The sequence below is a fragment of the Procambarus clarkii genome, chromosome 5 (assembly GCF_040958095.1).
Source record: "Procambarus clarkii isolate CNS0578487 chromosome 5, FALCON_Pclarkii_2.0, whole genome shotgun sequence".
Taxonomy (NCBI): domain Eukaryota; kingdom Metazoa; phylum Arthropoda; class Malacostraca; order Decapoda; family Cambaridae; genus Procambarus; species Procambarus clarkii.
This window is the reverse complement of record NC_091154.1, coordinates 6,095,070-6,117,339: the sequence shown is the minus strand read 5'-3', so window position 1 is coordinate 6,117,339 and position 22,270 is coordinate 6,095,070. Positions and strand designations below refer to the sequence as shown.

At 47.7% G+C, this 22,270-nt stretch overlaps 1 protein-coding gene across 9 annotated transcripts in view; it reads right to left on the bottom strand.

Moving 5' to 3' along the window:
• Positions 1 to 22,270, bottom strand: part of subdued (anoctamin 1) — a 165,089-nt gene that overhangs the window by 31,929 nt on the left and 110,890 nt on the right. For 5 of the 9 annotated variants that reach the window (XM_069338946.1, XM_069338959.1, XM_069338966.1 and 2 more), the window contains 6 exons: positions 16,006 to 16,171; positions 12,512 to 12,744; positions 11,475 to 11,635; positions 6,601 to 6,833; positions 5,757 to 5,921; positions 4,109 to 4,312 (listed from right to left, as the gene is read on the bottom strand). In XM_069338946.1, coding sequence (XP_069195047.1) covers positions 4,109 to 4,312; positions 5,757 to 5,921; positions 6,601 to 6,833; positions 11,475 to 11,635; positions 12,512 to 12,744; positions 16,006 to 16,171 — 1,162 coding nt within the window. Of the gene's footprint in view, positions 1 to 4,108; positions 4,313 to 5,756; positions 5,922 to 6,600; positions 6,834 to 11,474; positions 11,636 to 12,511; positions 12,745 to 16,005; positions 16,172 to 21,620; positions 21,678 to 22,270 lie in introns of all 9 variants that reach the window. The other 4 variants (XM_069338942.1, XM_069338949.1, XM_069338990.1 and 1 more) reach the window with 1 other exon arrangement.

Here is a 22,270-nt window from a genome sequence, read left to right as displayed (position 1 = left end):
GAGGGAGGGATGGATGGATGTACTCACCTAGTTGTGTTTACGGGGGTTGAGCTCTGGCTCTTTGGTCCCGCCTCTCAACTGTCAATCAACTGGTGTACAGGTTCCTGAGCCTACTGGGCTCTATCATATCTACACTTGAAACTGTGTAAGGAGTCAGCCTCCACCACATCCAGATGGATGGAGGATGGATGGATGGAGGGGGGGATGGATGGAGGGGGGGATGGATGGAGATGGATGTATAGATAGAGGGATGGATGGATGGATGGATGGAGGGAGGGATTGGGGAATGGATAGAGGGGGGGATGGATGGATGGAGGTGGGGATGGATGGATGGATGGATGGAGGGGGGTATGGATGGATGGATGGATGGAGGGATGGATGGATGGAGGGATGGATAGAGGGATGGATGGATGGATAGAGGGATGGATGGATGGATGGAGGGATGGATAGAGGGATGGATAGAGGGATGGATAGAGGGATGGATGGATGGATGGATGGATGGATAGAGGGATGGATGGATGGATGGAGGGATGGATGGATGGATGGATGGATGGATGGATGGATGGATAGAGGGATGGATGGATAGAGGGATGGATAGAGGGATGGATAGAGGGAGGGATGGATGGATGGATGGAGGGAGGGAGGGAGGGAGGGAGGGAGGGAGGGATGGATGGATGGATGGATGGATGGATGGATGGATGGATGGATGGATGGATGGATGGATGGATGGATGTATGGACGGATGGATGGAAGGATGGGTGGTGGTTGAGATGAACTACGTGACCAGTGAAACTGTGTGTGTGTGTGTGTGTGTGTGTGTGTATGGAATGTTGGGGGGGGGGGGGATGGGCTCACTCCAGTCTACTGAGCCACCTCCCAGAAGGGTCTCTTGGGGGGGGGGGGGGGGATGGGGAGGCAGGAAGTGAGGGTGAGGGGAAAAGCTGCACCGAGAGAGGGTGAGAGAGGGGGGACAATAGAGGTCGGCGTCCTGTTTGCCATGTGAGGGGCCCGCTGATACCAAAACAAACCCAATACTAGACTACGGTTCTATTGACCACCAGATCGGTATATGAGGCTCCAGATACCGGTCTCCCAAACCGGTCGATGGAACTGGCAGATCAGTAAATAAGAGGCCGTTAAATCGAGTGGATACTATACTTAAAATGGAAAAGGATGTTTAATATTGCTAAACTACTATTTAAACAATGGATCACCGAGTGCACGAAATGTTTTTATCGGAGCTGTTACCTCGGGTTCTCCTTCAGTCATAGCCTGTGTGCGCTTCACCCATGACACCATTCACCACCAGGGTCCAGATTCACGAAGCAGTTACGCAAGCACTTACGAACCTGTACATCTTTTCTTAATCTTTGGCGGCTTTGTTTACAATTATTAAACAGTTAATGACCTCCGAAGCACCAGGAGGCTGTTTATAACAATAAGAACAGTTGATTGGGAAGTGTTCATCTTGTAAACTATTTAATAAATGTAACCAAATACGTTAAAGATTAAGCAAAGATGTATACGTTCATAAGTACTTGCGTAACTGCTTCGTGAATCTGGCCCCTACTCCTAACAACCCACTTTTCACATGACCTCACCACATATTACGTACTTGGGACAAGGAGACTAACCTAATCCACCATTGTTCAATTGACAACGACAAATGAGAAATACATTCTCATATTACACTGTAATACGAGAATGTTCAACACACTCAACATCAACTCCAAGCAATTATTAGAAACCCCAAATTATTAGAAACCCAAGGAATAATAATCATCACTCGACAAGTGTCAATAAGAGTATACTAGCAGCACTGCCCCAGGGTATCATCACCTGCCATGACCATCTTGATAAAAGATTCAAGGAACTACTTCAGTAGGTTATCTTGAGATGATTTCGGGGCTTAGCGTCCCCGCAGCCTGGTCCTTAACCAGGCCTCCTTTTTGTTACACACCCCCAGGAAGCAGCCCGTAGCAGCTGCCTAACTCCCAGGAACCTATTTACTGCTAGGTGAACAGGCCCATCTGGGTGAAAGCAACTTTGCCCATTTGTTTCCGCCTCCACCGGGGACCGAACACAGAACCTCATGACTATGAATCCTGAGCGCTGTCAACTCAGCCATCAGGCCCCAGTACTCGGCCAGGGAAGCAGGCATCTATTTGTTAATGCCACCACCCACCATGAATCTTTGAACCACCACCCACCATCCAAACATACTTGGGAAAGAATGAACAAAAGTTATTTTACACAGCATATCTTAAGAAGCACATCAACAAACTGGAAAAAGGTGCAAATGACATGCAACTGTATAGCTCCCAGAACTGAAGGACAAGAGCTATGAGGAGAGGTTAGAGGCATTAAATATGCCAAAACTAGTAGATAGAAGAAAAAGAGGCGACATGATCACTACGTACAAAATAGTAACGGAAATCGATAAAATCGATAGGGAAGAATTCCTGAGACCTGGAACTTCAAGAACAAGAGGTCACAGATTTAAACTAACTAAACAAAACTACCGAAGAAATATGAGAAAATTCACTTTTGCAAATAGTGGTAGATGGTTGGAGCAAGTTAGGTGAAAAGGTGGTAATTTCAAAGCGTCATATGACAAAGAGCACTGGGAAGATGGGACACCACGAGCGTAGCTCTCATCCTGTAACTACACTTAGGTAATTACAACAAATGCTCCATTTCTGAGATACGGACCCTCAGTTGCTTCCATTGCCCCATACGCATAGGCTTGATGAAGGCCACGGGAAGGAGAAACCCAACAGTGACGAACATGGGAACCTGCAGTCATACACAAGTAAGACTGACGAGTGATGGCCAAGGGTGACACACAGCTACCGAGAACTAGAGACCAATGACAAAATTTTGATGGGGAAGGTGTGGGTCGACCTCCAGAACTATGGTGCTAGATATCAGAAGACAGTGAGTGTGTCAAGTTTAAAGAATTCACGAAGAGACAGGTAAGCACTGGGCTGTTGGCTGAGCTTAATTACCTAATACAAGACGAGTCTTAGAACTGAGGCAAGTGGCTAAGGGTTAAGAAAGAGCCTCTGAATTAAAAGAAAGATGATATAATCCAATCTGCACATCCAAAGGACAAAACTTGCAGATGAAGAAGCAAGAAAGGGCAAACAACAAATCAGTGCTGAAATCCAAGAACTGTTGACTCCAACAGTGCAGACTGGTAGGATGTGATGGTATGTGATATGATGTAGCAAGCAACAAATAATCAGGAGAAAAAGGACATGCGCACCACCACACAACGACAACTGGCGGAGCACCAAGAACTGCTGAAACGAACCCCGTCAGGTCATACTGGTGCCAAAAGGAAGCCCAAAGGTAATACAATACATGTTCCATCACCCGCCCGAAAAATTTCATCAACCAGCAGCGGAAACTGAGAAGGTTATTTTATTGAACAAATGCTCCTTTTCTGAGATGAGTTCCTCGTGCCATAAACGACAACATTTAAAAGAAGATTAAATGGCATAGGGCTCACCACAGAAGTCAGAAAGCAACGTACACAAGTGCTCAGAAACTCCAGTAGCACCAATGTCTACAACAACACTGGCGTCACATGAGGAGGGAAGCAACCTTGCACCCAACAAGAGGTATGCCAAAGACAGCAGGTGAGGCCCATTTGGTGTCAACACCTGGTGGCAGTCAGAATAATTTTTAGTTCCTAACAGTTTTGCAGAGTGATAATTTTGTTTCCTGGGCTTCCACTCATTGCTTGCGAGGTGGTTTTGAAAATATAGAACATTTCTATTGTATTACACTGTCAGTTAATTTATAATAAAATGAGAGATTTATCAACTGTTTCCCTGTCCCAGTTACATAGCAAGGTCATATGAAAAATCTTGTGGCACATTGAGGTGAATGGCGTTCTGGTTGGGCCATATAGGCTGTATGGCTACAGGAGTCGTCGACAGGCCTAAGCTCAGAAATTGTACATCCTGTACAACAATTCATTTTTTACATCCCATAAGCTGACGTGAACAATGTTCTTCACTGTCTAGTCAAGACAGACGTGCAACAGATACCATCACATGAAAACGACAACATGCATCTCATAGCAAATGCTCTTAAGTACCTCTTCTTGACGGGAGCCGAACACTCTGTTGTAGTCCCCGGGGTATCCTACCATCTTGCCTTTGAAGAATGCTATATAGAATATAGACGAATAATAGTTGATAAACTGCAGCATGTAAATCTTGAGCGTGAGAGAGTCATCAAATTCGGTTTGGGTCCGCTGCAGCTCCAACTCTGTGAGCTTCTCTGCCACTTGCGCATAAATCTATAGAAAAAAAAAGGAGAGAGTATGAAAAGGTGAATGATTAGAATTATAAGAACAATTAACCTGTAATTCTCATGTAGGGGCAGATACAGCACCTAATCCTTCCCTGGGTGATACCTGGTTGATGGGGTTCTGGGAGTTCTTCTACTCCTCAAGCCCGGCCCATGGCCAGGCTTGAGTTATGAGAGTTTGGTCCACCAGGCTGTTGCTTGGAGCGGCCCGCAGGCCCACATACCCACCACAGCCCGGTTGGTCCGGCACTCCTTGGAGGAAACAATCTAGTTTCCTCTTGAAGATGTCCACGGTTATTCCGGCAATATTTCTTATGCTCGCTAGGAGGATGTTGAAGAACCGCGGACCTCTGATGTTTATACAGTGTTTTCTGATTGTGCCTATGGCACCTCTGCTCTTCACTGGTTCTATTTTGCATTTTCTTCCATATTGTTCACTCCAGTACATTGTTATTTTACTGTGTAGATTTGGGACCTGGCCCTCCAGCATCTTCCAGGTGTATATTATTTGATATCTCTCTCGTCATCTTTCTAATGAGTACTTTTGGAGGGCTTTGAGACCATCCCAATAATTTACGTGGTTTATCTCGTCTATGCGTGCCGTATATGTTCTCTGTATTCCCTCTATTTCAGCAATCTCTCCTGCTGTGAAGGGGGAAGTGAGTACTGAGCAGTACTCAAGACGGGACAACACAAGTGACTTGAAGAGTACAACCATTGTGATGGGATCCCGGGAGTGGAAAGTTCTCGTAATCCATCCCATCATTTTCCTGGCTGACGCAATATTTGTTTGGTTATGCTCCTTAAACATTAGGTCGTCTGACATCATTATTCCCAAATCATTTACATGCTGTTTTCCTACTATGGGCACATTTGATTGTGTTTTAACCTGAAAGTCAGCAGGTGTGGGAATGTTTACTAACCTGTGAGTTAGCAAGTGTGGGAATGTTTACTAACCTGTGAGTCAGCAGGTGTGGGAATGTTTACTAACCTGTGAGTCAGCAGGTGTGGGAATGTTTACTAACCTGTGAGTCAACAGGTGTGGGAATGTTTACTAACCTGTGAGTCAGCAGGTGTGGGAATGTTTACTAACCTGTGAGTCAGCAGGTGTGGGAATGTTTACTAACCTGTGAGTCAGCAGGTGTGGGAATGTTTACTAACCTGTGAGTCAGCAGGTGTGGGAATGTTTACTAACCTGTGAGTCAGCAGGTGTGGGAATGTTTACTAACCCATGAGTCAGCAGGTGTGGGAATGTTTACTAACCTGAAAGTCAGTAGGTGTGGGAATGTTTACTAACCTGTGAGTTAGCAGGTGTGGGAATGTTTACTAACCTGAAAGTCAGTAGGTGTGGGAATGTTTACTAACCTGTGAGTTAGCAGGTGTGGGAATGTTTACTAACCTGAAAGTCAGCAGGTGTGGGAATGTTGACTAACCTGGTTAAATATCATGATACAGATCAAGTTGATGAAGGCTGCAGTGGTGGACGTGAAGATGATGGCATGAGATGTTATGACCGAGTCTCCGTGGATACTCAGAGCGGCCAACACCGACATCCGATACAGAATTACGGCCATCACGGCTACTAAAGCCATTGTCACCTGAAAATACGCATAGCATTTACACACACACACACACACATTAAGTAAATGTAAACACAAACTGTCCTAACTTATATGGCAAGAAAAAGGGACTGAATATTATTCAAAAACTAAATACAGGTATTGTAGGTTAGTGGAAGATAGGCAACTGTTGTGGGATTGCATCCTGGGAAAGGTCAGCAGATCAATCTTGAGATGATCTCGATACAAGCCTAAAGTATATAGAGAATATGCACAGGCTTTCTATCCCCAACAAATTTAAAAATTACATTGTGATCTTTGAGATCTTGAACACTGAAAGAGTAATTATGTGCCTGGCATTTAGGACTATCTAAGGTCAAGAGATGAGAGCTTTTTGATGTAGAAAACTACCAGCTAAGTGGACATCTTAAGCTGACCCATTGGCCCTTGTCACCGATTAGTACACCATATTGCGTGCAGTAAAACTGCATCATCTCTTCCATTACCTATTGTAACAGCACTGTGGGCAGTAAAAGGGCATCACCCATGAACACGCCATAGTGCCTGCAGTAAAATGCTGCATCATCCCCTTCCATTATGTATAGTCACAGCCCTGTGGGCAATAAAGGATATGTACTTCTGGATATGGACCATCATCACATATGACGTGATAATGGTCCAGGACGGATCGAAACGTCGCCGTCTCGCCGTAACTCACCAGCAAGAACACCGTAGACAAGCTGATCATCACTCCAGGGAATCTCATTCTCCAGAATGGAGGTCGTGGTTCTAGGGTTTTGGTAACAATATTCACTGTTTTCTTTTTGATGTGGGAAAGACGTGCAAGGTACTGGGGTCGGGGATGTTCTTCTTGTATGTCAAAGCCAGTAAGGTCCCAGCGGTGCGTGATCTCAGCAGAGTATCTTTTCCACATCTCCAAAAACAAGGCAGCTGTAAAAAATAAAAGAAAAATGCTACTATTAATTCTATACAATAATCATCAGGAATATCAACACTAGCTTTCATCGGGGTCGGAGAGGCATCAGACTAGAGAAGATACAAGACGCAAAAAAATAAGGCGTTGAATGTAATGAAATGCCATTTTCCGGGCGAGTCCCGGAGGCTCCCCGGAGCAATCCAGGCTGATAGGGATAGTTCTAATTTTTGGCATCAGTCAATGTAGGTGGAATTCTAGGGCCTACCGGGGATCACGGCCAGAACCTGGCCCCCCTCAGAGAGGCATGAGGAGCAATAGCCTATAGAAATACACATGTAAATTTGGAGTACTCTATATCTGCCATCGACCGGGACAGACACCCAGAAAGGTAAGTGCCTCAAAACGAACCCCTATTCTGGTGAAACCAACGAAAACAACGAAACAAGTGGACAGAACTCCCCCAAGTGAAAACGATTATTAGGCTGATATGCTAATGTCAGACTTTGGCATCAGTCATGTGTATGGAGTTCTGTGGGCCTACCGGAGACCACGAGCCAGAACCTGACCCCCTCAGGGAGGCAAGGGGAGCAATGGCCTATAGAAACTCCCGTGTGGTTGGGAGCATTCTATGTCTGCCATCGACTGGGGTCTGGCACCCAGAAAGGTAAGCATCCCAAAACAAACACCTTTTCTGGTGAAAATATTGTTACAAAAGCCGAACAAGTAGATTGAACTCCCCCTAAAAGAAACGAGCAAATGAGCATGACGTCAAATGTCACCGCGCCACTGTCTCCCCCCCCTCCCTGGGAGGGGAAAGGGGGGAGCTAGCCAAACCCCAGACCCCTCATGCCGGTTATCCACCCATCAGTTCTGAGGCTGGATGTCAAAACACGCGAAAAATGTGTTTTTGTCCGCCAGCCAGGACGACTCCGAAACCTCGTAACGGACCCAGAAAGGGAACGAAGTCTCAAACCTGAAAGACAATGGATCCATCACCAAAGCATAATCCTGGTCACGCAGGAGGTTAGCCGCAAGGGCCGCCCGCACCGCAGTCGGTTGGATGCGGGAAGCCAAAAACCTCCGGAAAGACGGTATCGATGCACCCGGGGGAACACGGAACCGAACCTGGGGAGGGGCAGACACCAAATCCAACTCGTACGCAGGGGGGGGGGAAGAGAACCCCACTCCCTGTAACATTAAGCCCTGCTCAGAAGACAGAAAAATCCAGGCAGCGTCCAGCGGGGCCCAATGCCCCTACGTCAGCCCCCCCCAGGATCCTCCTCCGCAGGACCCGGGGCCAAGTCATCTCCCAAAGCACCGGCTCCTATAGAAAAGGTCGGCGCAGCCGAGTAAGCCAGACAGAAGGGGGGACCACTGGTCAGACCTAGAGGCTTCGGCTGGGAGATTGGACTCGAATGCCTCCGTCGCTACACTGGAAGAGGTTTTCCCCGAGACCACCCGAGTTTTGAGACCATCTAAACCCTGCACGGATTCCGAAACCCTCAGACGTATTCGGGCCCTGAAGCAGGGGGGAAGGGGGGTAGAACAAACCACAACAGAGGAAGGATGAGGGGGCAGCATGGCAGAGGCAAAAACAGTGAGGGTCACCCTGAGACAAGGGGACTGAGCAACCCTCGAACTTGCACGAAGCGAGGGGGACTCCGAGGACACATCCATCGGGCCCACACGCTCCCCCCCTTGGGGTTTACCACGGTCCTGAGACAGAACTCACGCTCAGGTAATCCCAAGCAGGGTACTGCTAACCGGTGTCCAAAACTACCAATCAACTGTCTAAAACTGAACCCCAGGGACGTGTACACTAACAGGGACCTAGCAGGGGGCAACACCAGAAAAACTGTATCAGGTCATACACCAAGAGGCAAGCAAGGCAGACCCCCCTACAAGGCAAAAAGAAAAACGAAACCCCGCAAGAGGACAACGTACCCCAAGGAACAGAGCTGACTACTTCGAATGGTGAAAACAAGCTGCGCAGCACCCTGAGCCCCGCACCAGTGCAAACTGCTTCTTACCCTAAGGTATACAAGGGAGACAAAACACCCAAGCACCCAAAGGGTGGCCAAAAAAATGAGCAGTGAAACAGCCCAACAGAGGCACAACCCAAGGAACTTGTGGAAGGTAACCCCAACCCCCAAGGGCAGTACTTACAGGGCATCTAGAGAAGGTAATCCTCGGCGCATGCAGCCCGAGTACTGTAGAATAACTCCTGGCTTTCGCACCCCTGGAAGACAGCCACCACACTCAAAGCACAGTGCTGAAAAACCACTGGAGCCAGAGCACACGACCTCTGCCTCTAGCATCAGCCTTAGAACTGACTGGTGGATAGCCGGCGTGGGAGGTCTGAGGCTCCCTCTTCCCCCTCCCAGGGAAGGGGGAGCTGCGCAGACAGCGGCCCAGTGACGTGTGATGTCATGCTCGTTTGCTCATTCCTTTTAGGGGAGTTCTATCCACTTGTTCAGCTTTTGTAGCAATATTTTCACCAGAATAGGGGTTTGTTTTGGAATGCTTACCTTTCTGGGTGCCTGACCGGGTCAATGGCAGACATAGAATGTGTCCTACCACACGGGGGGTTTCTATAGGCCATTGCTCCCCTTGCCTCTCTGAGGGGGCCAGGTTCTGGCTCGTGGTCCCCGATAGGCCCACAGAACTCCATACACATGACTGATGCCAAAGTTTGACATTAGCATATCAACCTAGTAAGCTCTGGGGAGCCGATGGGGCTCCCCCCAGAAAATATCCACCTCACTCCTGACAATTTCCCGACATGTGCTCCACATCAATGGTACTTTCAACTGTTCCTCAATCCACCGTCCAAACACTACACGTTTCTGTGTTCATGCCACACATTAGTCTCTCACATCTATAGACTACACAAGGGTACACACGTTTCTCTGCCCATGATCGTGCAGACCCTCTTACTCCAGAGGATACACAAGGGTAGACATTACTACTTAAGAACATAAGAATAACGATACTGCAGAAGGCCTATTGGTCCACATGAGGCGGCTCATATTTACACCCACTGAAACTCATTCATATAAGTACATGTCTAACACTTAAAAGTACACAATAATCTGGCACCTATTATTTTACCTGGTAATCTCTTCCATAAATAAAGAACCCAGTTTCTAATCCCGCAACTACCCTCAGGTATTTCCTGAGTCTAAACTTCAGGAGGTTGTATCCATTGTTTTGAGCTGGTGCAGCCCTCTGGCTTCATCTCTTCGTAGTTTGGGATTCTATTGCACCAGCCCAAATGTACAGAACCAAATCCATGGCCAATGCACAGGACGGATGACTTGTGGTTGACTTGGCTAGTAATCGATAATGATATGAACCGAAATCCTTTGGGGATTTAAACAACATTAAAATCCGCTCTCTTAAGTCTAGCGACCATCCAGGGTGCCAAAGTCCAAAAGTGAATGGGAAAAGTCTTGGACAGGGAATGTGAGAAGCCATCCATGAGAGAGCTAACAGGAAGCAAGGCATACAAGACCCCATCTTCACCACAGGAAACGGGCAAAACACACTCATCTCAATGCTGTATGGTGCAATCATCAACACATTTCCAGCATTATCAAGGTGGTGGTTTTGCAGTTACCATGCGATGGTTCCGAGGCTCAACCTCCCTGCGGCATGTTCTCTGATCAGGCCTCCTGGTCGGTGGTCGGATCAACTAGACAACTGGATGTGGTTACTGGCAGCCTGATATATCAATCACAGCCTGGTTGATAAGGTATACTTTGGAGGTGTTTATCCAGTTCTCATTTGAACTCGATAAACTCGAGTTTGAACTCAAACTCGATCATTTGAATTCTCATGTGTAGCAGGAGTGTGTTGAAAAGTTTTGGACCTTTAATGTTGATCGAGTTCTCTAGCAGCATACCTATCTTGAGATGGTTATCTTGAGATGATTTCGGGGCTTTTTTAGTGTCCCCGCGGCCCGGTCCTCGACTAGGCCTCCACCCCCAGGAAGCAGCCTGTGACAGCTGACTAACACCCAGGTACCTATTTTACTGCTAGGTAACAGGGGCATAGGGTGAAAGAAACTCTGCCCATTGTTTCTCGCCGGCGCCTGGGATCGAACCCAGGACCACAGGATCACAAATCCCGCGTGCTGTCCGCTCGGCCGACCGGCTCCCTAATGCACCTTTGCTTTTTAATTAGGCTATTTCGCACATCCTGCCATGGCTCCTGGTCTCGTGTGAAGTTATTTTCATGCACAGACTTTGATGGGTTAGGAAAACTGTGTCGTGAACTCGTTTGCAAAGTTTTTTCCGTAATACTGTATTTTTAGCTTTCTTTCGTCATATCATTTCTCATTTTCATCCGAGTTGATGCTCCCCCACGAAAGGTGGAAATTGCATAACAAATGTTTATATTTAAGCACAAATTTTATATTTGAAAGATAAGAGCCTAAAATAACTTCTGCAATAATTCTGTTACCATGTCCTTTAGTACCAATCTATAATATAATTGATGACTATCTCTAACCTTCCTTAAAATAAACATCACTACACATGCCACAAAGTAACTGGCATCTACGCGGATTGCTGAAAATGAGGCAAACACACCATTCATTACAACCACCACCAAATCGGCCTCTTTTACACACACTGTTTTGGAGTTACTCTTACCCCAGAGAGACATGAAAGCTGTGAAAAAGATAGTAGCCGGGTTGTCAACCAAGTACGTAAATCGGGCATGGAAGCAGGTTTCCTCGAGGCTCCAGTAGTCACAGAAGTGATCACACAATGGACACATGGTGATATTCAGGTAGTTGTTGCAGATGTCATTACTGAAAATAACAAATACAGTAACATTATTTTATTGCTTGCTTTATCCATCTAACTCACACATTTCAACAAGTTCAGAGTATGACTCTTCCCTTCACCCACCTCTCACATATTAGGCAGTGATGTGGTGGTGGCAGACTCCATATGCAGTTTCAAATGTAGGTTTGATAGAGCCCAACAGGCTCAAGAATCTGTACGCCAGTTGATTGATAGTCGAGAGGAGGGACCAAAGAGCCAAATGCTAAACCTTCACAAGCACAACTAGGTGAGTACATATTGCAACAATCCCAGCACCTCAACACACACTCCCACATAGCAAGAAGCTCATCATAATGTGCAAGCCCCCCTCCCACACTGCACCAGTCACAATACCTGCATTCCTCTCCAACACTACGTTAAACTCTGTACCTATGCTCACCCTACTATTCACTTCACTGATGTATAAAAAGGATGACAACTATGCATAAAAACAGCAAGAAGTCAACAAAAGCAGATCCCAAACAGCATGTATTATATTAGTAGACAAACGACAATAACTTGTGCAGTACTTGCGATGGGCATTTTGAGTGTTCTACACAGACTCCCTTACCAGACTGTTCTGCCTCTGTCTTTCACCGAGTCTGTTCTACACAATGGCCACTAATATTTCCCCACAACCTACATCTTTTGGTTAATATCTAAATAAAGATTGCATCTACAGACATGACTGGCATGTTATTTTAGAGGAAAATGTCTCCTCTTGTGCTGTGTAACACTGAGCTTACACAAGGGAATTATTAATATTTTCAAATCCAAAATCAACAACAATGACTCATGTTAAGTGGCTGTATTTGGCAACTTACCCTAAGGCATAACAGAGGTGTGGGATGGTGTCTCACCTGGGCGGATGATCATTGACAGTGGAGACGGCGTACAAGAAGCAAAAGAGGCCAACAATTGATGCAGGAATCAGCATATATGTGTAGAAGCCAAGCCAGGCAAAATAGAGGCCAATCTTCACTCCAAAATAGTCCTTGACATAGTCCAAAGGCTGATACTTGTAGAAGTTCCTCACGGCGGCCCAGTGGTTGTAAAGGAGCGAGCGCTCGTTGTCACCTTCGTGCAGGTCTCCCTAGAAAGTGTTCATGTTTGGATCAACTAACAATGTTACACACCCTGAACCCGAGAAAATATTGAGGCCGTATGAAGGAAACGGTCCCACACGCCTCGACTTCCCAGGCAAATGCACGACAATATTGCAGGTTCGATCCCAGAATACGACCTCAATATTTTCTCCCAGATACATCATGTACTTGTGACTTCATTGAACCTAAAATTCAAACTTTTGAAAAAATTATCATATTTTCTGGATGAATGACAAGGTACTCACCAAACTGGTGCGTACCTTGTCATTTATCAATATGACAATCACAACAACAAAATGAACGAATAGAAGTAGTAAATAATAAAATGAATTACAGGAGAATATGGAACATGGAAAAAATATGATAAACAGCAGCAAACAGTCATGGTGCAGAGGATAAAATGAACACATGTAAAGTACTGGATGTATATATATACAACAGAGCCTTGTTTAAATTGAATCTGGTCCTGGAGGAAAAATAATCTAATGGAAAGATATAGTTCCAGTTGTCAGAACGTTTGTAAGGGACACCATACAACATTTACACAGAGAAATCACACTAACATGATCAATATCGATGAGAAAATACACTGGAGCTCTGTGTGGTGGTTATCTTGAGATGATTTCGGGGCTTAGTGTCCTCGCGGCCCGGTTCTCGACCAGGCCTCCACCCCCAGGAAGCAGCCCGTGACAGCTGACTAACTCCCAGGTACCTATTTACTGCTAGGTAACAGGGGCATCAGGGTGAAAGAAACTCTGCCCATTGTTTCTCGCCGGCGCCTGGGATCGAACCCGGGACCACAGGATCATGCGTCCAGTGTTCTGTCCGCTCAGCCACCGGCTCACCGGTGACTCAAACCCGTGATCGAGACTCCCAGCCGCTGACGCGAATCAAGTCAAGATGGTCCAGTGGTTAGCATCAGTGTCTAGGATTCTCTCAGTCGAGGGTTCGAGTTATCTCAGAGCTCCAGTTGATTTTCACATAAAACATTGTTATAACTGTATTGCACCGAGAAACGTGTACATCAAAATTAACAAAATGCAGTACATCACACGGCATTTACCAAAATCACCAGTTCATCTATAAATAAGATGATGCCATATCCTCCCACGTCCCCAAAACTTCACATCAAATGTCAGAAGAGCAAAGTGGAACAACGTATGAAAGAGTTGAGAAAGGGGTCATAGAGCATTAAAGAGTGAATAGTGTGTGAGAGTGTGATGTCAAGTGTCCTCTGGAGGAAAGTCTGCTGTAGCCACACTCTGAAGCAAAGGTTCCCAACAGGTAGGTCTCGTTTTGAGTGTCATAAAATACGTCCGTTCCCAAACAGGTTGGGAACTACTGCACTAAAGGGAAGCTCCTGGGAGGAAGTAAGGCCTTGGGGCTAAACACACAAAACCTTGACACGAATGGACATTTTTAAGAGAAAACTAGATAATTTTCTCCAAGGAGTGCCAGACCAACCAGGCTGTGGTGGGTATGTGGGCCTGCGGGCCGCTCCAGGCAACAGCCTGTTGGACCAAACTCTCACAAGTCGGAGTAGAAGAACTCCCAGAACCCCCATCAAGCAGGAATCCCGTTTTTAAGAGTACGTGAGACCTTTTTTCTGAGGCATACACTAGGCTGCTCACTAAGGCAAGATCACAAGTGATCTTTGGTAAGGCTCTGCCACAACCACAACAGGTTAACATTCCATGGCAGATGAGCAGGGAACTTTTCAAACTGCCACAGCGGAGTTATAATGATGCTCAAGAAACACTGGAGTATGCTCAATCCCATTCATAATGTGCACAGAAAATTCCTTTACACCAACTCACAAATTTAATCAACTCACAACCACACGAGTCCCAGGATAAGAGTCCCAGGATAAGAGTCCCAGGATAAGAGTCCCAGGATAAGAGTCCCAGGATAAGAGTCCCAGGATAAGAGAAAATCACCACCAAAAGACAAGAGGCAGGGAAAGACCGAGTCCTGTAGCACAGTGAGGAGAGGCAGGGAAAGACCGAGTCCTGTGGCACAGTGAGGAGAGGCAGGGAAAGACCGAGTCCTGTAGCACAGTGAGGAGAGGCAGGGAAAGACCGAGTCCTGTGGCACAGTGGGGAGAGGCAGGGAAAGACTGAGTCCTGTGGCACAGTGAGGAGAGGCAGGGAAAGACCGAGTCCTGTAGCATAGTGAGGAGAGGCAGGGAAAGACCGAGTCCTGTGGCACAGTGAGGAGAGGCAGGGAAAGACTGAGTCCTGTGGCACAGTGAGGAGAGGCAGGGAAAGACTGAGTCCTGTGGCACAGTGAGGAGAGGCAGGGAAAGACTGAGTCCTGTGGCACAGTGAGGAGAGGCAGGGAAAGACTGAGTCCTGTGGCACAGTGAGGAGAGGCAGGGAAAGACCGAGTCCTGTAGCACAGTGAGGAGAGGCAGGGAAAGACCGAGTCCTGTAGCACAGTGAGGAGAGGCAGGGAAAGACCGAGTCCTGTAGCACAGTGAGGAGAGGCAGGGAAAGACCGAGTCCTGTGGCACAATGAGGAGAGGCAGGGAAAGAATAACAGAACTGTGACACAGAGAGCAATTTTCTGCCCTAGCCAAGGAGGGGGTTCACTGGGCACCAATCCTTAACTGTTTGCCCCTGTTCACCCAGCAGTTACTGGATACCTGGTTGCAAGCCAATTGGCAGGTTGTGAAGCAGGGAAAACTAGTAGGGGAATGGCTTATGGCATGGTAAGGGAAAGCTCTAACCCTGCTAACATGTCACAAGCCACCTACTCCTGTGCCAAAACCTGTATAGAAAACACATAATGGGAATAATCAAGCATGCTACTCTGACAAAATGCTTTTGAAATGCACTCTAAGCTTACTGTGTGAGCTACACATTAAACTTAAAGAGTGCATGAGCATATTCCCTTGGTACAACAAGGGCAGGGCTCATGTGGGCTGCTGTAGTGGTAATAAAATTGGCGTGAAGAAAAGTAGCAGCAGGAAGTCTGCCTCAATGCAGGGAGGGAACCTTGGGGAAGAACAGGGAGACATATGTACATGTAGGCATCCAAAACATCCAAAAATGTAAGCATTGGGAGCATTTCAGAGATGAATGCTGCCAATTGAACAAAGGGACTCTGAACTGTCCTATATACAAGCTAATTATACAGTATAATAATATACTGCATTAATAATATTAACAGTATTATAATAATAGACTTCAGGAATGAAAAGAGTGGAGGTACCATCATTCACGCAGGTGAGAGCCCTGGCCACTCACCTCATGAATGGGATAAGCTGCAGCGTAGGTGCTCTCATTCAGTAGTTTCTCGATGCCAAATGCAAAATCGTCATCATCTGAATCTTTAAATTTCTTTCTTCTCAAGATGAAGTCAACTATTCGGCTACGAATGGATGCTGTGAAAAATTCCTCTGTGATACTGAATCTATGGAGGACAAAAAATATTAAATATAAATACACATAAAATACATATACAGTTATCACTCACACACACACACATGCAAAAGAGAAGTGTAATGACTGGTGAAATAAAAGTGGCACTGTGTTTAAGGAAGAAAAGCTAAAAAACCAGCGTTGAATGTAATGGAACGCCATTTTCTGGGTGAGCTCCGAAGGCTCACTGAAGCTATCAAACTGACATGTGCCATATTAGTTTGGTGCCATCAGTCCTTGGAGTTCTAGTGCCTACCGGGGACGACGAGCCAGACCCCGTCTTCCCCTCAGACAGGTGCAGGGAACAATGGCCATACGAGCACTCTACATTTATAGTATAGTCATGTCTGCAATCGACCGGTGATTGCAATTGACATATGTCCTCACATCATGGGCACAAGGGAAGACTGCAGGCTGGCTAGACTAGATAACCCTGCGGACAGCCTGAGAGAGATGAGCCCTGGAACAGGACACCAGAGAAACCAGAGCACGTCCAACCGTCGGTGAACAAGTGGCATGCAGGTATTGACAGAAAGCCGCAACCGGACATGAAACTTGATGCACCAAGCCTGACCAAGCATCGGCCTGACCAACCATCAACAACTCAAGGACGCCTCTGGAAGCCCGCCATCTCATTCTTTGCCAGAAAAGAAGGAGAAGGCTGCAAAAACCAACTGAACGGCCCCCAGGACCAAAGGATCAGAAACCCCGGCATCGGAGAAGAGTGTGAAGCTCCCAACCCGACCACCAGAGGCTTAAGCCAACAAGAACAAGGCTGTCAGTAAACAAACCCAGACAGAAGGGGCCACTACAAACTGAGGAGAGGAGAAAAATGAGAGCACCCGGTCCAAAGACCAAAAAGGCTCCAGCAGCACATGAGCAGCCTGGAGGTGACATCCACCCTGAATGCAAGCTGGAGCAGCTCTGTCAATGCTGTCTGATAAGAAGAGATAGTATTTGGCACGAGATTCCAGTCCTAAAAAGCCAAGAAAGAAAGGACAAAAGAACCGGAACAGACACCGATGAGACGCAAAGATTGCTAGGAGACTGCATACTGTCGGAGAGGAAGACCGTAGGTGGGACATCGTCAAAGAAGCCACCTGATCACCAGAGAAAAGGCGATACACCCGCATCAAAAATACCAAATGCAAAGAGCGGAAGAGTAGGGCAAACCAGGGAGGTACCTAACCGGTCCTACCTGCTAATAGAGGCAGAGCCACAGAAAACTCTCAGGTAAGCAGCGCCTGAAACCAAGGCTGGGCCAGCCACATTGGGGTCAGGAGAAGCACACGCCCCCGATTGGATATGAACCGAACTAACACCCAGAGGCAACAGCTGGACTGGGGGATAAAGGTACAGGAACCCCCCACCCTGACCAATCCTGCCAAAAAGCGTCCACCACCTCGCTGTCAGAGTTAAGAGTGCTGGGTTGAAAGAAGCCTGCTGGGCCGACTTCGAAGCCTCGGCGGGAAAATCGGGCTCAACCTTTGTCCCCGAATCGGAAGGGGCAATTTCTGAAGCTATCCGAGCCTCATCCGCAGCTACACCCTGTCTCAGACCGAAAACCTCAGATGTTTGGGAGCCAGAAGCAGGGGAAAAAGGAACCACAGTTGAAGTAACCAACGTCCCCTAATCCTGGTCCTAAAAACCCTAGTGGGGCAGCTTCGGGGCTTCCAATCTGGCAACCAATCTGGTTCATTTCAACAAAGAGTACATAGCATGCAACAAAGCCACACCCAACAAAAACCCACTCCCTACCTGGGAAAAGACAGGAAAACCAAGACCCCTGACGTACCCCAAGGGCGAGAACAATATCAAACAACGAAGCCCTCAAATGGGAGTGAGACTCGAACGCTCCCGGGAAGAGATCCCCGACACGCAGGGAAAGTACTTACGGGTACCTAGGGAAGATAGCCCTAGGCGCATGCAGTCCGGTACATTTAGAGAATATCTGGCCACCACACTACACAATTCTGGCAAAGCCATGAACGCCAAAGCCAATCAAGAATTCGAGGCCTGGGAGGATTTATGAACACTGGCACATCACTCAAACTTAGGGTGGAGCGGCTGGCTCGCCTGAGCGGGCTCTCTCTACCATCCCCCTAACGGAGACGCTAACGAGCGGGCGCGCTAGTTGGATGACGATTTGATTGTTTTTTTGGTTTCTTTTGTGGGGAATTCTTTGGCTCTGATCAAACGTAGGTTGCAATTTTAACCTGTTGGAGGTTTGTAATGTCTCGCCTACCTTTCTGGTGGTACCCCTGGTCGATGGCAGACATGACTATACTCTAAATGTAGAGTGCTCATATGGCCATTGCTCCCTGCACTTGTCAGAGGGGAGCCAGGTTCTGGCTTGTGGTCCCGGTAGGCACTAGAACTCATAGGACTGATGGCACCAAACTAATATGGCACATGTCAGTATGATAGCTTCAGGGAGCCGACACAGCTCCCTCACAGTGTAATTAAGCAGCATGTGAAACTAAAAAACAAAAACAAATTAAAAATCTGTGTAATTAAAATTAACTTAAATGTCTGTGTAATTATTTTTGACACATGACCATTACAACAAATTTAACAAGAAGAATGCCATTAATAAAACAGCAATAGGTGCAGGAAGGCCATTATCAGAATAATAGAGAAAAGAAATTCACTAATCTTATTACAGTAACAGGGAAAATGAATCCACCGATCCGAACACCGAAGGACAGAAACTCACAGATCAGAGCACTAGGGAAACAAACTGCACAGACCAGAGCACTAGGGGAAACAAACCCACAGATCAGAGCACTAGACACGAGAGACAGGTCAACTCCTACACAAAGGAGGAGGATAAGAGAAATAATGAGAAAACATTGAAGTATAACTGAGACAAGGGGAAAAATTGGTGAATATCAGCGTATTGGATGACGGGAGATCTCAGGAACACACACACACACACACATAGATGGCGATATACTAAAGAAATTGTTCATGACTATTGTTAGGCCAAAGCTAGAATATGCAGCTGTTGTGTGGTGCCCATATCTTAAGAAGCACATCAACAAACTGGAAAAGGTGCAAAGACATGCTACTAAGTGGCTCCCAGAACTGAAGGGCAAGAGCTACGAGGAGAGGTTAGAAGCATTAAACATGCCAAAACTAGAAGACAGAAGAAAAAGAGGTGATATGATCACTACGTACAAAATAGTAACAGGAATTGATAAAATCGACAGGGAAGATTTCCTGAGACCTGGCACTTCAAGAACACGAGGTCATAGATTTAAACTAGCTAAACACAGATGCCGAAGAAATATAAGAAAATTCACCTTTGCAAATAGAGTGGTAGACGGTTGGAACAAGTTAAGTGAGAAGGTGGTGGAGGCCAAGACCGTCAGTAGTTTCAAAGTGTTATATGACAAAGAGTGCTGGGAAGACGGGACACCACGAGCGTAGCTCTCATCCTGTAACTACACTTAGGTAATTACTTAAGTAATTACACAGGAGGAGGCCTAAGACAGCCTACAAAGACTGAACAACACAGAGGCCTAAGCCAAAACCACCAGAAGAGCCTAGGAAGACAGAACCACTGGGGACCTAGGAAGACAGAACCACTGGGGGCCTAGGAAGACAGAACCACTGGGGACCTAGGAAGACAGAACCACTGGGGACCTAGGAAGGCAGAACTACTGGGGGCCTAGGAAGACAGAACCACTGGGGGCCTAGGAAGACAGAACCACTGGGGGACCTAGGAAGACAGAACCACTGGGGGGTCGAGGAAGACAGAACCACTGGGGGTCTAGGAAGACAGAACCACTGGGGACCTAGGAAGACAGAACCACTGGGGGGTCTAGGAAGACAGAACCACTGGGGGCCTAGGAAGACAGAACCACTGGGGGTCTAGGAAGACAGAACCACTGGGGGGTCTAGGAAGACAGAACCACTGGGGGGTCTAGGAAGACAGAACCACTGGGGGTCTAGGAAGACAGAACCACTGGGGACCTAGGAAGACAGAACCACTGGGGACCTAGGAAGACAGAACCACTGGGGGGCTAGGAAGACAGAACCACTGGGGGGTCTAGGAAGACAGAACCACTGGGGGTCTAGGAAGACAGAACCACTGGGGGGTCTAGGAAGACAGAACCACTGGGGGGTCTAGGAAGACAGAACCACTGGGGGGTCTAGGAAGACAGAACCACTGGGGGGTCTAGGAAGACAGAACCACTGGGGGGTCTAGGAAGACAGAACCACTGGGGGGTCTAGGAAGACAGAACCACTGGGGGGTCTAGGAAGACAGAACCACTGGGGGGTCTAGGAAGACAGAACCACTGGGGGCCTAGGAAGACAGAACCACTGGGGGTCTAGGAAGACAGAACCACTGGGGGGTCTAGGAAGACAGAAGCACTGGGGACCTAGGAAGACAGAACCACTGGGGACCTAGGAAGACAGAACCACTGGGGGGCTAGGAAGACAGAACCACTGGGGGGTCTAGGAAGACAGAACCACTGGGGACCTAGGAAGACAGAACCACTGGGGGCCTAGGAAGACAGAACCACTGGGGGGCCTAGGAAGACAGAACCACTGGGGGTCTAGGAAGACAGAACCACTGGGGGTCTAGGAAGACAGAACCACTGGGGACCTAGGAAGACAGAACCACTGGGGGGTCTAGGAAGACAGAACCACTGGGGACCTAGGAAGACAGAACCACTGGGGGGTCTAGGAAGACAGAACCACTGGGGGCCTAGGAAGACAGAACCACTGGGGGCCTAGGAAGACAGAACCACTGGGGACCTAGGAAGACAAAAACCATTGAAGGCAGAGGAAGAGCACCACCGGAGGCAGAGGAAGACCACCACCGGGGGTAGAGGAGCACCACCGGGGGTAGAGGAGCACCACCGGGGGTAGAGGAAGACCACCACCGGGGGTAGAGGAGCACCACCGGGGGTAGAGGAAGACCACCACCGGGGGTAGAGGAGCACCACCGGGGGTAGAGGAAGACCACCACCGGGGGTAGAGGAGCACCACCGGGGGTAGAGGAAGACCACCACCGGGGGTAGAGGAGCACCACCGGAGGCAGAGGAAGAGCACCACCGGGGGTAGAGGAAGACCACCACCGGGGGTAGAGGAGCACCACCGGAGGCAGAGGAAGACCACCACCGGGGGTAGAGGAGCACCACCGGAGGCAGAGGAAGAGCACCACCGGGGGTAGAGGAAGACCACCACCGGGGGTAGAGGAGCACCACCGGAGGCAGAGGAAGACCACCACCGGGGGTAGAGGAAGACCACCACCGGGGGTAGAGGAGCACCACCGGAGGCAGAGGAAGACCACTACCGGGGGTAGAGGAGCACCACCGGAGGCAGAGGAAGACCACCACCGGGGGTAGAGGAGCACCACCGGAGGCCTAGGAAGAGCACCACTGGAGGCCTACGGAGACCACCACCAACTAAGAGCAGTCCACACTCACCTAGGGTGCGCAGCGAGGCAGGGCTTAAGGACCACCTTGGGGGGCCTCTCAGACCAACTGTAGGCAGTGTATAGGGTCATATACCAGCAATAACAACAATGTTAACACTGCTTAGTTATATTAATCAAATAAATTGGAAGCAAGCAAGCAAGCAGAGAAGTGTGGCTCGTGCAGGTAAAAGAGCCACACTTTTAACAGTGTGGATCAACCACTGGGGGGGGGGGGGGGAGCCACACCCATCGTCCTGTTTTGGTAGTACTGATAGTAATGATGAAGACCATAGTATATATACCGACGTACAACAAAATTAGAATGTAAAAATCTGAACTATTGAGTTGGACAAACCGGAGAACAATTTTTTACATGTGTTGCTTTGACAAATTAACTAACCTATCCAAACCTCCCTAGGCCCAGGAATATTTGTGTTTTAGCTTCATTTATTTTAAAAGAATTCCTTACTAGTCAGAATACTACTATCTAAAAGCCAAGTACGTACGAATTCTGACGACTCACTATCGTCACAATAGGTACTGTACCATCTAAACAGGAAGATGGGTTGAAATAAGTTAACAATGGAATCGACTTGAGAATGGTCCAGGACGGACCGAAACGTCGTCGTCCCTTCAACTTCTAGTGTGTGGTCTGGTCAA